The sequence below is a fragment of the Perca flavescens genome, chromosome 5, assembly GCF_004354835.1.
Source record: "Perca flavescens isolate YP-PL-M2 chromosome 5, PFLA_1.0, whole genome shotgun sequence".
Classification (NCBI taxonomy): Eukaryota; Metazoa; Chordata; class Actinopteri; order Perciformes; family Percidae; genus Perca; species Perca flavescens.
The window spans coordinates 31,523,967-31,539,708 of record NC_041335.1 but is presented as its reverse complement, the minus strand read 5'-3'; the positions used below and the strand labels follow the sequence as shown (position 1 = coordinate 31,539,708).

Sequence of the window (15,742 nt, the reverse complement as noted above, 5' to 3'; positions counted from 1 at the left end):
TTACAAATAGTGAGGGAAGTCATGGAGATGTGGGAAGGATATCTCTCTCCTACAAAATTGTACTCTGTGCTTTTTAATGAGCATTATTGTTTAGTTAACTGTTAATGTTGTAGAGCAGAGATAGGTCAGCGTACCATGAAGCTACAACATGTTAAGGGTTTCCATAAATAACCTTTATATGAAGCTACAACATGTTAAGGGTTTCCATAAAGAACCTTTAAGGCTTCATGTGACTTTTTTCAGGTTAAGAGAAACATTTCAAACCGTTTGAGTGTTGTCTTTTCCAGGACACTGGCAAGTGCAGGAAAAGAACTCAAAGATAACTTCCTGAAAGCCCTGGCAGAGCGAGAGGAGGCCAACCGCAGTGGGAAAATGACTGTGAGTACATTATTACAGCACTCCAATTGCTACGTAATGGGATTCCCCTAAAATATTTCTGCAATTTCATTTGGATGGGAACAAAATCCATACTGTGTCAAGTTGAGTGGAAATGCCCCCCTATCTCTCCCTCCCCAAAATACCATGAGAGCCAGCTGCCCGCCCCTCTCCCATAAAACCCTGTTTACCAAACTCCAACTGCCTTGTAGGTGTGCTTTTCAGATTGAAGCCCCAAGATCATTTCTAATCGGGCCTCAACTGACGAGCTGGGGCACAAGTCTGAAGGGGTATTACCAATCTGAGGAGCATTTATGACTCAGAAGTCTATTTATTTATTTTATTTATCTGTTTATTTAACCTTGCACAACAACATTTGGAATTTTCACAACTGTATGATTAGTATAAGTATCAGTATTAGCCTTATTTTGAAAACGGCTTAGAAACTAAATTGTTAGCACTTGTTATTGTTTACAACCAGTGACATGATAGGACATAAATACTATTAATACTGATTATGTGCTTGTCTTACTCATATAAAACAATATTCTCTTTTGTTCTAGAAAATGTATCAAAACCATGTAGCGTAATGATGAGAGTGCTTAACAACAATTTATACTTTCTTCATCCATGGCCAAAAGGCTCAGCTTGATGTGAATTTAAGTCCTATGTCTGTGAATGTGTGAACACGTTTGCCTTTGCATTTAACAGATCCGCTTCTGTACTATATCTGAGCCTTTATTCTTGTAACTTGTCTCATCGCCTGCAAGAGGTGTAAGGGTCAGGTGTATTGTCAGTGGAATGGCAGGCGAAAGTGGGGGGCTTGCTAATCTCATCCTTGGTTACTAAAAATGGCTTTTGCGATGTGAAGCATCCCGTTTTGGGTGAGGACAGAGTTGTAAGTTGGTGCAGGTGGTAGAGCAGTACTAACTTGATATGGTTGGGCTCACGTTGATTCAGAGTCACAGCAGTTGCCTAGTGCGCGAGGCGCCAAGTAGATGCCCGGCTAAGGGCTGAGAGATTAGGATTCCTTTGCCCATCCCTCAGTCAGAGATCACAGAAGTAGTCGAAAAGCTTTGCAGTGGTAAGGGGGGCAGGGAGTTTCTTGTGGAAGGTAGAGGGGGGAAAATAGGTGCCAGGGCCATTACTATTGGCTGGCCAGTCCTTGTTTATCTTCAGTGACTGCTGTCTCCATATTCTCCACAATTGAGCAGTTGGAGTTGATTTCAGCAAAGGCCAGAAGACAGAATCTCCAGGTGCATCTGATAAGTAGAGAGTCATCAGACCGTGACCTCCAGCACACACTGGGGCAGTTTGCAACAGAGTGTGAAGCGGATGGAATGAAAGTCCACACTGCCAAGTCTGAGGTACTCTGCCAGAAAATGGTCAGAAAAGGCCTCCTTTGGATTGGGATTGAGTTGCTGCCCCAAGTGAAGGAGTACAACTATCTTTAGGTCTCATTCAAAAGTGACGGTAAGATGGAGTTTGAATGGCGTATTGGTGGGGCATCACCAGTGATGCAGGCATCGTATTGTCTGCCATGGTGAAGGTGGAGCTTCGCCTGTCCTGTCTGAAGTCAAGCTTAGCTGTTAAGGTATTCCTGATTCATGGACGAAGTCTGCATGCTTAATTAAACTTAGATACACCAGGGAGAGATTTTAACTTCTGAAGCTGACTATTTTTACTACAAACATTACTTTTAACAAAATTCTCTCTCTACTAACACTATATGATGAATGGAATGTGTACCATTTGGGGAATTGTATTCTGCAATGTTCTGCAGACAGTGTTGATAGACTTCAAATGATTCACTTCCAAGATATTGAAGTACAAAAAAGGAGTTTTGTTGACCCCTATTTACCTGCCCCTGTGGGCTTTGCAATTATGAGATCACATGAAGTGCACGGAGGGGAGTAGAGGTAGTAACACCAGAAGTTTTCCCGCTGGATGTTCACTGTGTAAACAGTACTATGCAAAAGCCCCCACTCTTTCATTCAGCCCTTCATAACTTAAACCATTTGAGAGATACAGCTTTTTCCTTTCAAAGAAACCTCCAGTGAAAAATTAAGTGATTTAAACTCTCTTCCTGTATTCAGAAAATAGAGCCAGAATAAAAACAAGCAACATATCATGTTGTGTAACATTGTTTTGCTGACATAATATTTTCCCACCTCTTCTTATTTTTCATCTCTTAAGAGCTTCCTTTGCTGAAAAATTGGATCAGGAAGGTGTTTATTTTCCTTTGAGCCCCACTCTAAAAATTTGAAAATTGAACCCACATTTGTGCGCTTCTCTTTGAAACTGTTTAAGTAACAGGTAATCTTTATACGGTTTGACAAGGCTTGACCTCATCGGTATATTTACATTGCACAGATGTATTCCAGACAACATTTGCACATGTGGGGACATACAGTAAAACATGTGTCCTACCTTGTTTCATACAAACATGTATGTTACATTTATATTTTACTAGTATGTATATTTTTTAACATTAATATTGTAATGTGCTGGTATCCATTTGGTATTCATACGTATGTTACACACGTGGCATTTTTACATTAACATCTGCCAAAAATTGCAAACAACAATGCAGTATAAAGAAATTGGACACGGTTTGGATTTCTTCCCTCTGCTCTCTGTTGCACCTAAAATCCTCCTTAAGAGAGTGTCAAATTACCCACGTTAATCTTCGATAAGGTTCAATAATAAGACCACCCACCATCGTAAGGTATCTTTCACACTGTTTGTGAGCTTTTTAAGGGCCTATTGAAACACATGACTCAAGCTCCTATCTACCAAGCTCCTCAAACCTGAGGATCAGTCCTAGTAATGCATTCCAGGTCCTCCTATCGACTCGTTTTTACTGCACTCTAATGCAAAGCAGTCCCCTGTCCTACATATTTGTTTTAACCTTTTCCCATCATTTTTTATGTTTGCACATTATTATTTTGAGTAGCATTTCAGTCATTTTAATGTGCATGCTCTAGCAGACCTACCAACTTTGCCAAAAGCATATCGGCCAGTCTTCTTCATGTTGAAATTTACATGATAAGTGGGTTTTAATAAAAAATCTGAAATTAGTTTTATTTGACTTTTAATGTTGACATGTCTTTGTTATAAACAAACGCAGACACTGTCTCAAGTATCACCCACCTAATTTATCATAAAGGGTTTCATCATTGTGGTTGAGGACTGTTAGGACACAGAAAATGTATCAATTTTAGTCGCATAATAGAGAAGGAAAAAAAAAAAACTTACAGCTGAGTTATTGGCTCTCCTTTAAATGGATGACATATGCATTGTCATCTTCCGTCTCATTCATCAGAGGGGTCACTCTTTTGTCCTCCTTTTTTGTCATGCTTAGCCTTTCAAGTCAGCTTGAAATTACACCTGTCACTTAATACACTTGTCAGGTTATTCTGTCTCTTCTGCCCTGGTCCAAATGGCTTTACAAAAGATTGATAGCAGCAGACGTGACTCTTGATGAACAGAGCTCATCTTCCAACCCATCTTCACTTTGTGTGCGGTCCCTGCCCCCCTGTTTCCCTCTCTTTAGGATTAAGGTAAATGAATACTAGGAAGTGAAGCCTACTTTGCATTTAAAATATTGACTTTGATACATTTTTCCATACTGTTTTCTCATAAGCACTCAGTTTTTGGTTTCTAGAAGGAGCCCTCCACTATCTTTCTGATCAGCTGATGTAAAGCTTTCAGTGCCTTGCCTTCATTGTGCTTGTACTTCCCCGGCCCTGTTGCGAAAGCTGCTCCACTGCCAAAAGTCACACACAAACAAAAGCTGCACCTGGGCAGCTTCGGCTTTATTTGCACTGGGTAAGAAGTTAAGTTTTTTATCAAATTCAGGTCACACCTGCACAGGATGCCTGAGGGTGTCCATTGTTGGAAGGTTCACATCTGAAACTGAAGGTGTGTAGCCACCACCCACTCTACTCCCTGTTTGTTTTCAGTTGTTTGTAGAGAGGGTCTGGTGGTATTAAATTGCAACATATCAAACTTAATGTTTGATATAATCTGTATATATATACATATAATTCTGTGACGAATCTCACTATTCAATTTAGGTCATTAAGTAAGAATTAAGTTATTTTAATATAACATCTGTCCAGTTACTGCATTACAACTGTACTCAACCTTGCTGCTACTATGAGATCATCTTCATTACGGGAAAATTTTGCTTCTAGGCAACGTATTACAGTTTACTGAAGTGTTTCTTAGCAGAGAATTTGGACACCTGGATATTGCTCGGCACCACATGTAGTGCTGCAATGCAATGGACTATCATATCATATTGGGTGATTTCGCCCTCAATTTTACTCACAATGTGAATGTGAAGCTAGGTCTGGCAGTTTGTTTTTAAATCTCTGTAGGTAAGAGGTGGAGTGTCACATTGTTATATAGTAAGACATGGTACAATTTAATTAACAGTAATGTTGTGGTTACTCATGATGCATTACAAAGACATTACATGACAGACATGATGATTGATGTTAATAATTGAGTATAATGTATTTGACCATAATCAGAAGTTGTTGAATGTTAAATCATTTTTCAGTCGACAAAAGAATATAATGTACCCTGAAAGTAAATATTCACTGCCCTTAACAGGCCAAGAAATATGTTTCTTATTGTCTCGGTAAAGTCATCACTCATTTAGTAACAAGAGGAAACTTCATTAAAACAATGCACCTGGCACAGTGCCTTTCCATAATAGTGAATGAGTATGTTTGCTCTCAGCTCATTTCCCAAGCAGCAGGACTGTCACAGAAGTCAGTTTGTTGTGTCAGTAGCAAAGAACAAACCGATGGGAGTCACATTCGTCCTGTCAAACTTTGTGAACAAGAACAAATTGATAACCAATCACTTCTCCATCATGTGAAATATTTGGTGCTCAGTTTGTGAGTTCTGAGAACTTGGTCGACTGAGTGTTAAACAGTTGTATCAGGAAGGACTCATTCATGTGTCATACATAATGTGAGAAACTTAACAATATTAAAAAAATTAAATGTCAACAAAACAACAAAAGTAAAATGTATATTAAAAACTGTATAGGCTTTCTCTACAGAAGTGTAGGGTAAGTAAGTAAGTAACTTATTTTAGTAGTTTAATGACTTATTTTTCTTAATAGTGGAGATATATGAGGAATATGGGACTGTTCTTCTAAATATTATAAGTACAAGTAAATATCATCTGACATCTTGCCACAATTCATGGATCTTATTTATTTTACATTGAAGAAGAGCACATGTATCTCATCTTTTTTCCAAAGCTCCTGAATGTCTCACTCTTTAAGCATCTAGTTCTGTTTCTGTGCAGTTTTTTACTCATTGCATTACTCATGTGTGTGGTATTTTAAATATATTTTCCAATCAAATGTAGGAACATGCTTTGTAGTTGTGATTGGTGACAGATAATAGTTGGCCAAGAATGAATATTTGGTAACTTGCATAGTTCGCCAATGGACAAAGTCCATAGACCAATGTAGACATTCTAAACTTAACGCATATATTATTATGGAAATGTTGACAGCAATAGTTTTTTTTATTATCAGATATTTCTAACTCACTTAATGTCAATACACAACTTACTGTCATTTTGTTAAATCTAAATGCAGATTGCTTTTGTTATTTAGACACTGAGGAAAGCTCTGCAAAAGATGTGAAAAAGGTCCTCCTTTTAATTTTACTATTTTGTTAGACTAATTTGACTGTTTAGAAATGATTTTCAGTCTCCCACCCTTTCAGTTGTGGAATTTAGCTGGTTGGCCTGCGCTTCGTGTCTCATGCCCAGAGGGGACATCCTGCATAAAGGAAGTGTTTGTCTTTGGTCTGTGGACCCAGCGAGTTCTGTATTGATAAGCTCCTGTCGCTATAGATAATAAGGTGGTCAGTCATGCAGCCCAGAGATCAAGTATAGCATTGAAATTAAAGAGGAATTCCCAGCCCTATTGCATTACAAGCCGTGTGTGTGTCCCTGCTGCCCAGTCCCTTTGTCCTTGTCATGGGCAGTAAAAATAACAATGGCAAGTTTGATTTCAAAGCAGCAGGACCAAGGTGGACAGCCTTTAGAAAGGAAAGAGTCCTGCAGGGCTATCATATGACCTTGACTTGAATGGTGTCACAGAGTTGTGGAGAGGTTGGGATAAGGCCCCAACAGTTTGCAACCATCTATCAAGTGGACAAAAAGGACTTTCTGTCTGGAGAAGCGACCATTGTGATATTTGAGGTCACCTGATCAGCATCTATTTTTCTTTTCTGTCAAGTTCTAAGACTTGATTTTACCTGATACAGAAACAGAAAAACATATATTCAGTGTCGTAAAACCAACTCTTTTGTTCTAACTATTATTTTGGCTCTTGATTTATGTGACCATTGAGCTTTGAACTGTAACACTGTGGCTGTACTTTCTCACAGTTGCAGGTCTTGAGGAAAACCATAACATTTAACTGTGAAGTATTACTTTTGGCTGATTACAAGATGTGGATTTCATGGTTAGTGTCTTAGTCTATAAAAAGAAAATGGATAGCCAAAGCATTATGTGTTATGTTAGTCCACACAGCCAACATGGCAGCTGTGCCCCATCTCTCAATGCACCGTATCTGCCACTCAGGGATTTGGAAAGGAATGAGGAAAATAAAGATTAACCCGCTCTCATGTTATATACAATTGTCTTCTGGAGCTCTTAATAAATGGCAATTGAAAGATAATGGATTTAGATTAATCTGATTCATACATATTTTAATTATTACGTCAGGGTTTCTTCAGCTGCTATCAATAGCAGAGCTTTGACATGCCATTTTTTCTTGTTGGTTAAGTTATAAAAGCCAAATCCAGTTAGAACACGCCGTGGGCCATTTGGAAGCTGTTTCAGGGCGGATGAAAGGTTTGTTTAGCCATGAAATCAAACATCAAATATCCCAGAATGCAAGTGGCACTACTTGACTCACTGTTTTGCCACTGAAAGCTCCACTGTAATGTGTCTTCTGCACCCCTCCCTCTTGAGAACTGCTGCTATTGTCTAGAGACATTTCCCCAAAAATGTGGCCCCTGGACCATTTTCAGAGCAAATGAAAACGGATACGCTCAATCTAATCTCTCCGGATTTTTTATTTAACTCAAGGCATTAAGATTTTTCAAATACATTGGGCTGTCAACATCAAAACACCCATCAGCTTGATTTGCCACTGGGAAGATGGGGAATCATATTAAGCTATCAACTTGGTATTAAGGAAGTCTTGCATTAGCTAGAAGCCATCTGGGAGTCTGGATAAACTAGAGTTGCGCTTTGTTACTAGTCCTTAAGAGCTCTCATTTTGGACACAGTTGAAGATTTATTGTGAAGCAGATAAAGGGATCACTTAATTTTCTTTTGGTATTAAGGAAATTGCTTGTGCTTTATCTTAAGTTAATATATCCTAAATCACAGACAACAAAGTCTGTAGATAAACAGGAACTCACAGCCTTGCCCTTTTCCACTGCAACAAATGAACAGCCGGTAACCCGGGGCTAAATAAACTACGTTTTGAAGAACCTTGACTTTTTGAATATACACCCATTACAAAGGCAACATTGTGACTGACTTTACATCAGCTCTACGTGGTGTTTGGTAGCTGATTGAAGTAAGTGGTTTTGGTTCAGACAGCAATGTAAGAAGTGGTGCTAATATTGTAACTGATTTTACTTTCACTTTTATATGAACATGAGATCCGGGGCACAAGCCCATTACCTACCACTAAATGGCCTCATTTACCTAAATAGTAATGACGGTTTGTCTAACAAGCATGCTCCATTGTTCTAAGTACTTTGGTTGATACAGATGCAGTAGTAAAATGATTGACAGCATTGCTGGCAACTCCCCAAATTACTTCTAACATGCATTTACTGTAGTATCACCTCCTGAGTCCTGATGTACATACAGTACCTGCCACCAGAATTGAATTGGCAAGATTGATTTGGGAAATTCGATTCTTAGCCATGTTAGTTAGATGGCTGATAATAACGATTCTTGTGGCCCTATTGTGGCCAGAATTTTTTCCTGTGACATATCAAGGTCACATGCTTCTACCTGTAAAAACAAAATATTGTACTGTGAGGTTGAAATCATCCATTGCTGTAATCAATCATTATTTACAGCCATATTATCTTTTGCATTCCTTTCATTTGCACTTTTCATGGACATATGGATCTTAGCATGTTTTTACTCCAACTCCCTTCTATGGATTGGGGAGACACAGGGAACATGTGCTTGTTATATACAGTATATTAGGGAGGATTGAACATCTGTGTTAACTACTACCTAGATGTTTTTGGCTTGTCCCTGTTGGAATGTGCACCTGCCATGTGCAGGCTGTGTTTTTTTTAGACTCCTTAGGCTTGAAATCAACACTTTGTGTAGCAGGTCCTATAATAAACTTGCTACACTCTGAAATATAGTCACTAAAATACCTATAAATTACCAGTAATGGATAAACATGCCCAAAAAAACATCTTTCATAAAAATGAGTGCCTTCAATATACTCCTACTATTACCCATTTAAATTCAAATTAATTTACAGTCTCACAATCTATAATAAGAAAATATATAGTTTTATTGATGCAGCCACGCAGCCTTACATTGCTGCCTTTGTTTACGTTTCTTCTGCGCCCCATCTTTCTTACATTTTCCCTTTTGGATTTCCCTCCAAAACAGTGATTAGGCCGTTCCAGTTTGTGTCTGGACCCATCTTCTTCCTGGCCTCCTGTCAGGGAGGGAAGCCAAGAGTTGCTCACAGTCTGAACTCAACTTGTGAGACTGGCCTGTGAGGCTGCAGGTGCAGTATGTGTGAGATTTGTCTTTAAAGCAATTTGTAACCACTATGTCCACTTCAAAGAAGAGAATACATATAATCAATGGATCCAACTCAAACAGACCTTGGTGTTGTTTCGCCTTAATAGATGTGTGGACTACTGTTGCAGGTACAACTGCATTAACAACACTTTCCCGAGCCCCATCAACACTGTCCATTGCTTCAAATCAAGGAAATTTAAATCCGGCTGCAGGCTAGCATCATTTTAAGACATGGCAACAGATTTCTGGAATTGCATTCTGTAAGACTCTGTAGAATAAAGTGCCTTGACTTTGATAGACCAAATGTCTTGATTAAAACAACCCATAAGTAGCACTGACACAGAAACTTTCTTTTCAAAAACCTGGGTGAACTGCATATTAAGGCATTTGCAGACAAAGACAATTTTTTAACCTCATCTTAACTCTATTATGCTCCTCCTCCTCCTTTAACTTGTAGGAGAGACATGGGCATATTAAAGATGGTGATTATACGAGGCGATGTGCAGTGTAGCTGAGTGTCTCTGTCTGTTGGCTGCTATAGGAATGTATCAAACTGGCCTTTCAACCTCCTAAAGTAAGTCTTGAAGCTATTCTGCCGCTCCAATCATCAGCCTGTGAAATGCTCTCTTCCTTTCCCCTCAAGGGTGAAAAAACATCAGCCTTGGTGTGCTCCAACTCCTTTACACTTAGCTATGCAGAAGCTATGGTATATTCTTTAAACAAGGTTCACTAGGTAATCATTTTGGCTAACAAGGTAGCCCTTTGAGTGGTAAAGGAATCCATTTATGGTCAAAGCATTGATACCCAATCTGGGAATTCAGCTAATGCTTATCCGCTCTGAGCAACATATGGAGCACATTCTTCAGAATCTTCTTTGTTTTATCACTACACACTGGACTGCTTTGGCTGTGTATTATTCCACCTGAGTAAATACTGGACGGCATCTCTCCTACTTAGAACCGTGCACATGTCTTACAGAGGCGTCCAGGCTTCAGCCCCAGTACCTTCTATCCCTGTCTACAGCACAACAACATTCTCATCCCTCCTCCTGCCATAAGAGCAAGGACTTTAAGAGCAAGACCAGGACTTTGTGTTTTTGATTTGTATCCTGAGAGACCAGCTGCTATTGATGGACAGTTTCTCATCAGGTCAATGTCAGCGTGTCTCCTTGTTTCCCACTCACAGTCCCACTGAAATGCCAAAGATTTGAGCTCATGGTTTAACTTTCAAGCTTCTAAAATCTAGACAGGCCAAATACTCAGCATATTTTCATGACATTGTAATGCATATTAACACTATGAGGTCCTTACCAGAGAGAATTGCAGTTGATTTGAGTCTATTAACAAATACAATGGATTGCTACCTGCGATTAAACAAAGGATACTCAATTGCGGGGTCTGTTTTCATTAAATTAACTTATTGATGTACAGTATGTCAATCTAAGTATTGCATATATTGTTACAAAACATTTTTTATTCAACACTTAAAACCTCAAGGGCACCAAAATTAGGCGGAAAAGCGTCAATATGGGTTAGAAAGCACAAAAATACTAAAACAAATAACAACATAATGCCATTGTTTTATTAAAGTGATGGTTCAGAGTAATTTCACCCTAGAGTCCTTTGCGCCATGACCTTGTTGTATCTCTTTTTGGTGTTGTAATTTGTAGACGTCCCTAAGCACTCAGTAGCAACAACAGCAGCAGCAGCAGAGACGAGAAGCCAGCAGGCAAGTGTTATTTACATAAACTTCTGGTGTACTTACAACCTTTCCAATCCATTGTTTTATGAATGCATAACCTATTTGTACTAGTGTAGAAGTTTGGTATCATTTCGGGCATTATTAGTGGGGTAACTTACGAGATACAAACCTGGATCTATTAGCCCCTGCGTTAAACTATTCCGCTGATAACGCTAACTTGTTCAATGTTCGACCCAGGTGAAAAAAGCTTCTGGGGGGGTGTTTGGCTCAAGGTCATGGTGCAAAAGACCCTTGGGTGAAATTACTCCGAACCATCACTTTAATGTAATGAGGAATAACTAAAGGTTACACACATTATTTACATAGGGCCTTATGCAAAGATGTCATGTGGTAAAACGAGAAAGAATAAACATAAATTGTGTGCAGGTTATGTAAAATTAACCAAAACCCATGTATCATGTTGAGAATTTATCTGACACTTAAGGCTGATATATTTCACCTATAGGTGTTGATACTGATAAAGGATTGTGCTTTAATGAGCTTTGTTGAAGGGCAAACAAGAGTGAAAATGTGCTCGCCCATATTTGTCAGAAAAGCAATATGTAACCTATTTATCTAATGTCAGATAGTGAGCTCTGAAGACTTGTTTGTGATGTATTTTGAATGCTTCAAGGTGGCTATGTATGAATTAATGGTCAGGCAGTCTCATATTGAGGCACAGGTTTTCTTACATTGTTATTAAGATTTGACCATTTTAGAAAATTTCATTTTTGCCTTTATGATTTTTCAGTTTACCTACAGTATATCCTCTCATTTAGTACCCTAAGCCACAACAATACATCATTTGTGGTGAACAACATTGTACATTGCATTTTCTGAGTTGTTCATAAAGGTTAAAATCTTTTCCTGTGGACTAGGAGTTCTGTTACCAGACTATTTTGTTGGATTTTGTTTGGTTTCAGTATTTTCTTGATTTTCAATGATTCAAGTTTTTTTCATTTATGCCTTTATTGAAAGCAGTAAAATAGTAGGCTACCAGCCTAGCCTTGGCTGTTTGATAAGTTTCAAATGTAATTTATCAAGAAATTACTACTTGTGTTGAAAGCAGATATGTGTCAAGTGGGAAGAGGGAAGAAGACTAGGTGTTGCCAATGCATTGCATTAGCCTGGCATGCTAATGGTCAGTAATGGAAAAATAAAGCTTCCGGTCTTGGGTTGGGTTTGGGTCAGTCTTCGGGGGATAATTTTAGTAATTTTAGTAACTCACACCTTGTGTCTGTTTCTCACTCAGGAAAGGCAGCCTACTTCCTTATACTGTTGTCTAATTTCTCTCCACTTCGAATCCATTATTTTAGTAAGATGTGTCAGTTACACATGGCCAGATGATGTTATTCTAAACACTGTGTGAGAAAGACCCTTCCTGAAAAGAATCCTTAAACTGGAAGTGGTACATTTTCCTGCTGCAGTTACATTGGTTTGGTTGCTTTGGCTTTCTTTAGCATGAGTGCTTAGTCTGAACAAATGAAAAAAAAACATCTCCCAAAATAAGAAAATTCACGCAATAATGCATCACACCACTACTCACCTCTGATTTTGAAATCTCTTAAGTCCAGCACAGAAACCACTGGTCTCACAAATGACAAAATGATACTGTTTATTACAGGAGCTTACTACAGCACTTTTTTTTTTTTTGTCTCCACTGCAAATCAAACACACATATCCAAACTAACATTTGGCCACATTAACCACAGTGGCAGGCCAGAACTCACCTGCAGCTTGAACTATTTTCTTTAGTTACCTACCAAAGTGGCTGGTACAGTAGATAAACCTCCAAACCACAGCCAGAATTCCCCAGTATTTAGCTGACGGCTGGTATTTACTTTCCATCCTGCCCTCTTGTTCTTTTTTTCAATTAAGTAACCTTACAGTACTTCCAGCTCTACTTTATTTATCAGCTACGTATTTCCAGCCACCATCTGGCTCAGCTGATATCACAGTGGTGGCCTGGTTGTAATATGGATATCCCTCTCATTTATCTTATCCCCTATGACAAAAAAAAAAAAAAAAAAAAGAAATCTACTCATCTTGTCTTAGCAGAAAGTAGTCTGATGTCAACCAGCAGGAAAAGGGTGAAAAAGATAAACATGTTTGCACTACCAGACATGTAGCCTTGCTCTTATTGCTTTGGACAATGTTAGTGTTGTCTTAAACCACAGGCCCCCTTTTTAGTTATTTCAGAGCCACAGAAAGCAGAGATCAAACGGAATCACAGTCTCTATTATTCTGTTCCTCTTGCAGGGCTGAACTGAAGTGCATTTCATGGTTTGAAAAACACAGTAAAAACACTGTGAATTCCTTGTGCTGCAGTGTGACAGCCGGCAATTGCAGGAGTCTCATGGCAAGCCCAAAGGGGGAGCTTCTCAGCCGAGCAGCAGGCCAACTAAAACAGAATCATGTTTGAACACCTATTTCCACTGGGAAGGGAGGAGGGGGGGAGCTCTGCAAGCTTTAATCAGGATCTTAAAACAGGGAAGCCTTTGATAAAGACTCCACTCCGTACATTTATCTTATTCCTCTGAAGGCTGCGCTGGCTTATGTCATCCACTTTGATCCTACTTTTTCGGAGCACGGCGTTGGACATATCTATGCTGCCGATAACACACTGGTCAAGTTGTGATGTAGAAAAAACCAAGGGCCCTGACCCCACCTTCCCCCCACACCAACACATCCGAAGTGCATGAGTGTGTGTGGTATGTTGTACCTCCCACGTTTTTTTTTTTTTTTCGTCCTGTATGGAAACTGTGCCATTAATTTTCCGAGCACTGTCATAAACATCACCTCCTAGTTAAAGAGGAGCTGTGACAGGGTGCTGCCCCACAATGTGCGAGGGCAACAATATTTGACTTGGACGTGTTCCTGGTGATGAGGCCAAACCCTGCAGCAGGCCTCTTGGCAGATGTCATGCCTGAGTGCTTTGGAATAATACTGATAGGAGCTGAGCTATACTGGACTATACCCATGACAGGCTTGCCTTTTAATCTGTGCATCAGCATTCACAGCAAACCAGGCAGCAGCACTTTTGCAAACAGTTACATTTCCATCAATAATTAGACTGATTGAATTAAAACAATAGCAATTTAAACTACACCTAGCTGCTGAAATCGACATCAAATATTTGGTCAATACTATCGCAATGTCTGATTTTCTCCATATCGCCCAGCCCTAACAGGAAATGATGTTATAGTGACAGCAGTAGTGGTTTGTTTGGAATAAACAGAAGAACCGGCATCTTAGGCCGGCTACACACTGGCCGGGTCGCGCAAGCATGTCAGCTGTGTGGCGTGTCCGTTTTTATTTTGGCTCCCATGTTAACAGGTTAGAGCTTACACACTACCTGTGTGACACGTACGTCACAGGCGCCGAAAACGCGTGCATGCTAGAAATAAAACCGACGCCAATTTTTCACACTGCACGCAAGCGTGTTGGAAGCGTTTCCAGGCATACTGTACATATTACATGTTGATGTTGGAAATTCTCTAGGTTTTGATATAAATGCAGTTATAAATGTAATTTAAAAATAAAATCGATTTTCTAATATTGCACCAGTCAATACAGAACGAAATATTCTGTAGCCTATTTTGCCGTCAATACTGCTGACGATGTCTTTGCTGTAATCAAATCCGTATATATTTAGGTTTAACATGGTATTTCATTTTATCAATGGGAAACATCCATGTGTAGCAGCAGCAGCGCCGCGTAAGACACGTTCCTGGTGTGTAAAGACAAAAAAAAAGATTCACGCAGCTGACACGCAACAGAAACGCCCCGCTCATGCCACACAGGCAGTGCGTAGCCGGCCTTAGCATGATCAGCTAAAGCCACAGTGGCTGAACAGCTGAAAAAAAATTTTATTAGTGGAAAATCCAAGGAAAAAATGCAACACAGTACTGCCCACACTATTTGATTGCAAGGTGATCTTAAGGTGAACACCACAGCTTTTAGTCAAAAAAGTGGAACAAAGTGACCAAATTGGATGAATTTATCATTATTTCAGATTCATATTATGAGGCATCACCCTTGAATATGGATTTAATAAATCCCAACTGTCCCAGCTCATATTTCTTGAAACAAATCGGAGCCAAACAATGCAGTTGAAGGAAGTGCAGCCAGGAAGACAGTGGGAATATTGAGAATTCCTCTGCGTCATTAGGGAAGACCAGGATTAGCAGAGACTTCCTGTTTGCGACTAGCTCGGGGCCAGACCAGCCTGTGATGTTGGCATTAAAGAGAGACGATAACCTTTGAAAGGATACCTTAAATAGGCCAGCCACAGGGGGCATGTTTTCTTTCCCATGACACATTGAGCTGCCACTTAGCCCACAGAGGGCATGTTCAGCCCACCTCCTTTTCCTCCCCTCAGGGCCAACTGACGGATCATAAACTCATACTAAAGAAAGAGCTTGCAAAGAGAAATTTACGATAATGGTTTGTGAAATAACTTTCAAATTACAAGGAGTGGAGGTGCTCTGTTTTGTGTCAAAGTGTTGTGGTCACTGCAGCAGTACAGCCATCTTTTTAAGGTACACAGGTGGGAGCTGTTTGCTAAAGAACTCTATGGCACTTGACCCCATTATCACTATGACTGCTGTTTGTTGTAATTTGTCATGCAGATCTGTAACAAAATCACCTGTAATTGCTTATTCATGTCTTTGTGTTGTTTTTCTCCCATTCAGCAGACACAGATTTTTCTTCTTCTATTCTATATAAATTGAAACATATTTGTGAACATGTGTGACTTCAGCTGTTAGGTATTATGTACATTGAA

General features: G+C 39.5%; 1 protein-coding gene across 1 annotated transcript in view; it reads left to right on the top strand.

Annotated features, from left to right (window-relative positions):
• Nucleotides 1-15,742, top strand: part of cfap299 (cilia and flagella associated protein 299) — a 75,706-nt gene that overhangs the window by 21,121 nt on the left and 38,843 nt on the right. The window contains exon 3 of the mRNA XM_028578819.1: nucleotides 288-378. Coding sequence (XP_028434620.1) covers nucleotides 288-378 — 91 coding nt within the window. The remainder of the gene's footprint in view (nucleotides 1-287; nucleotides 379-15,742) is intronic.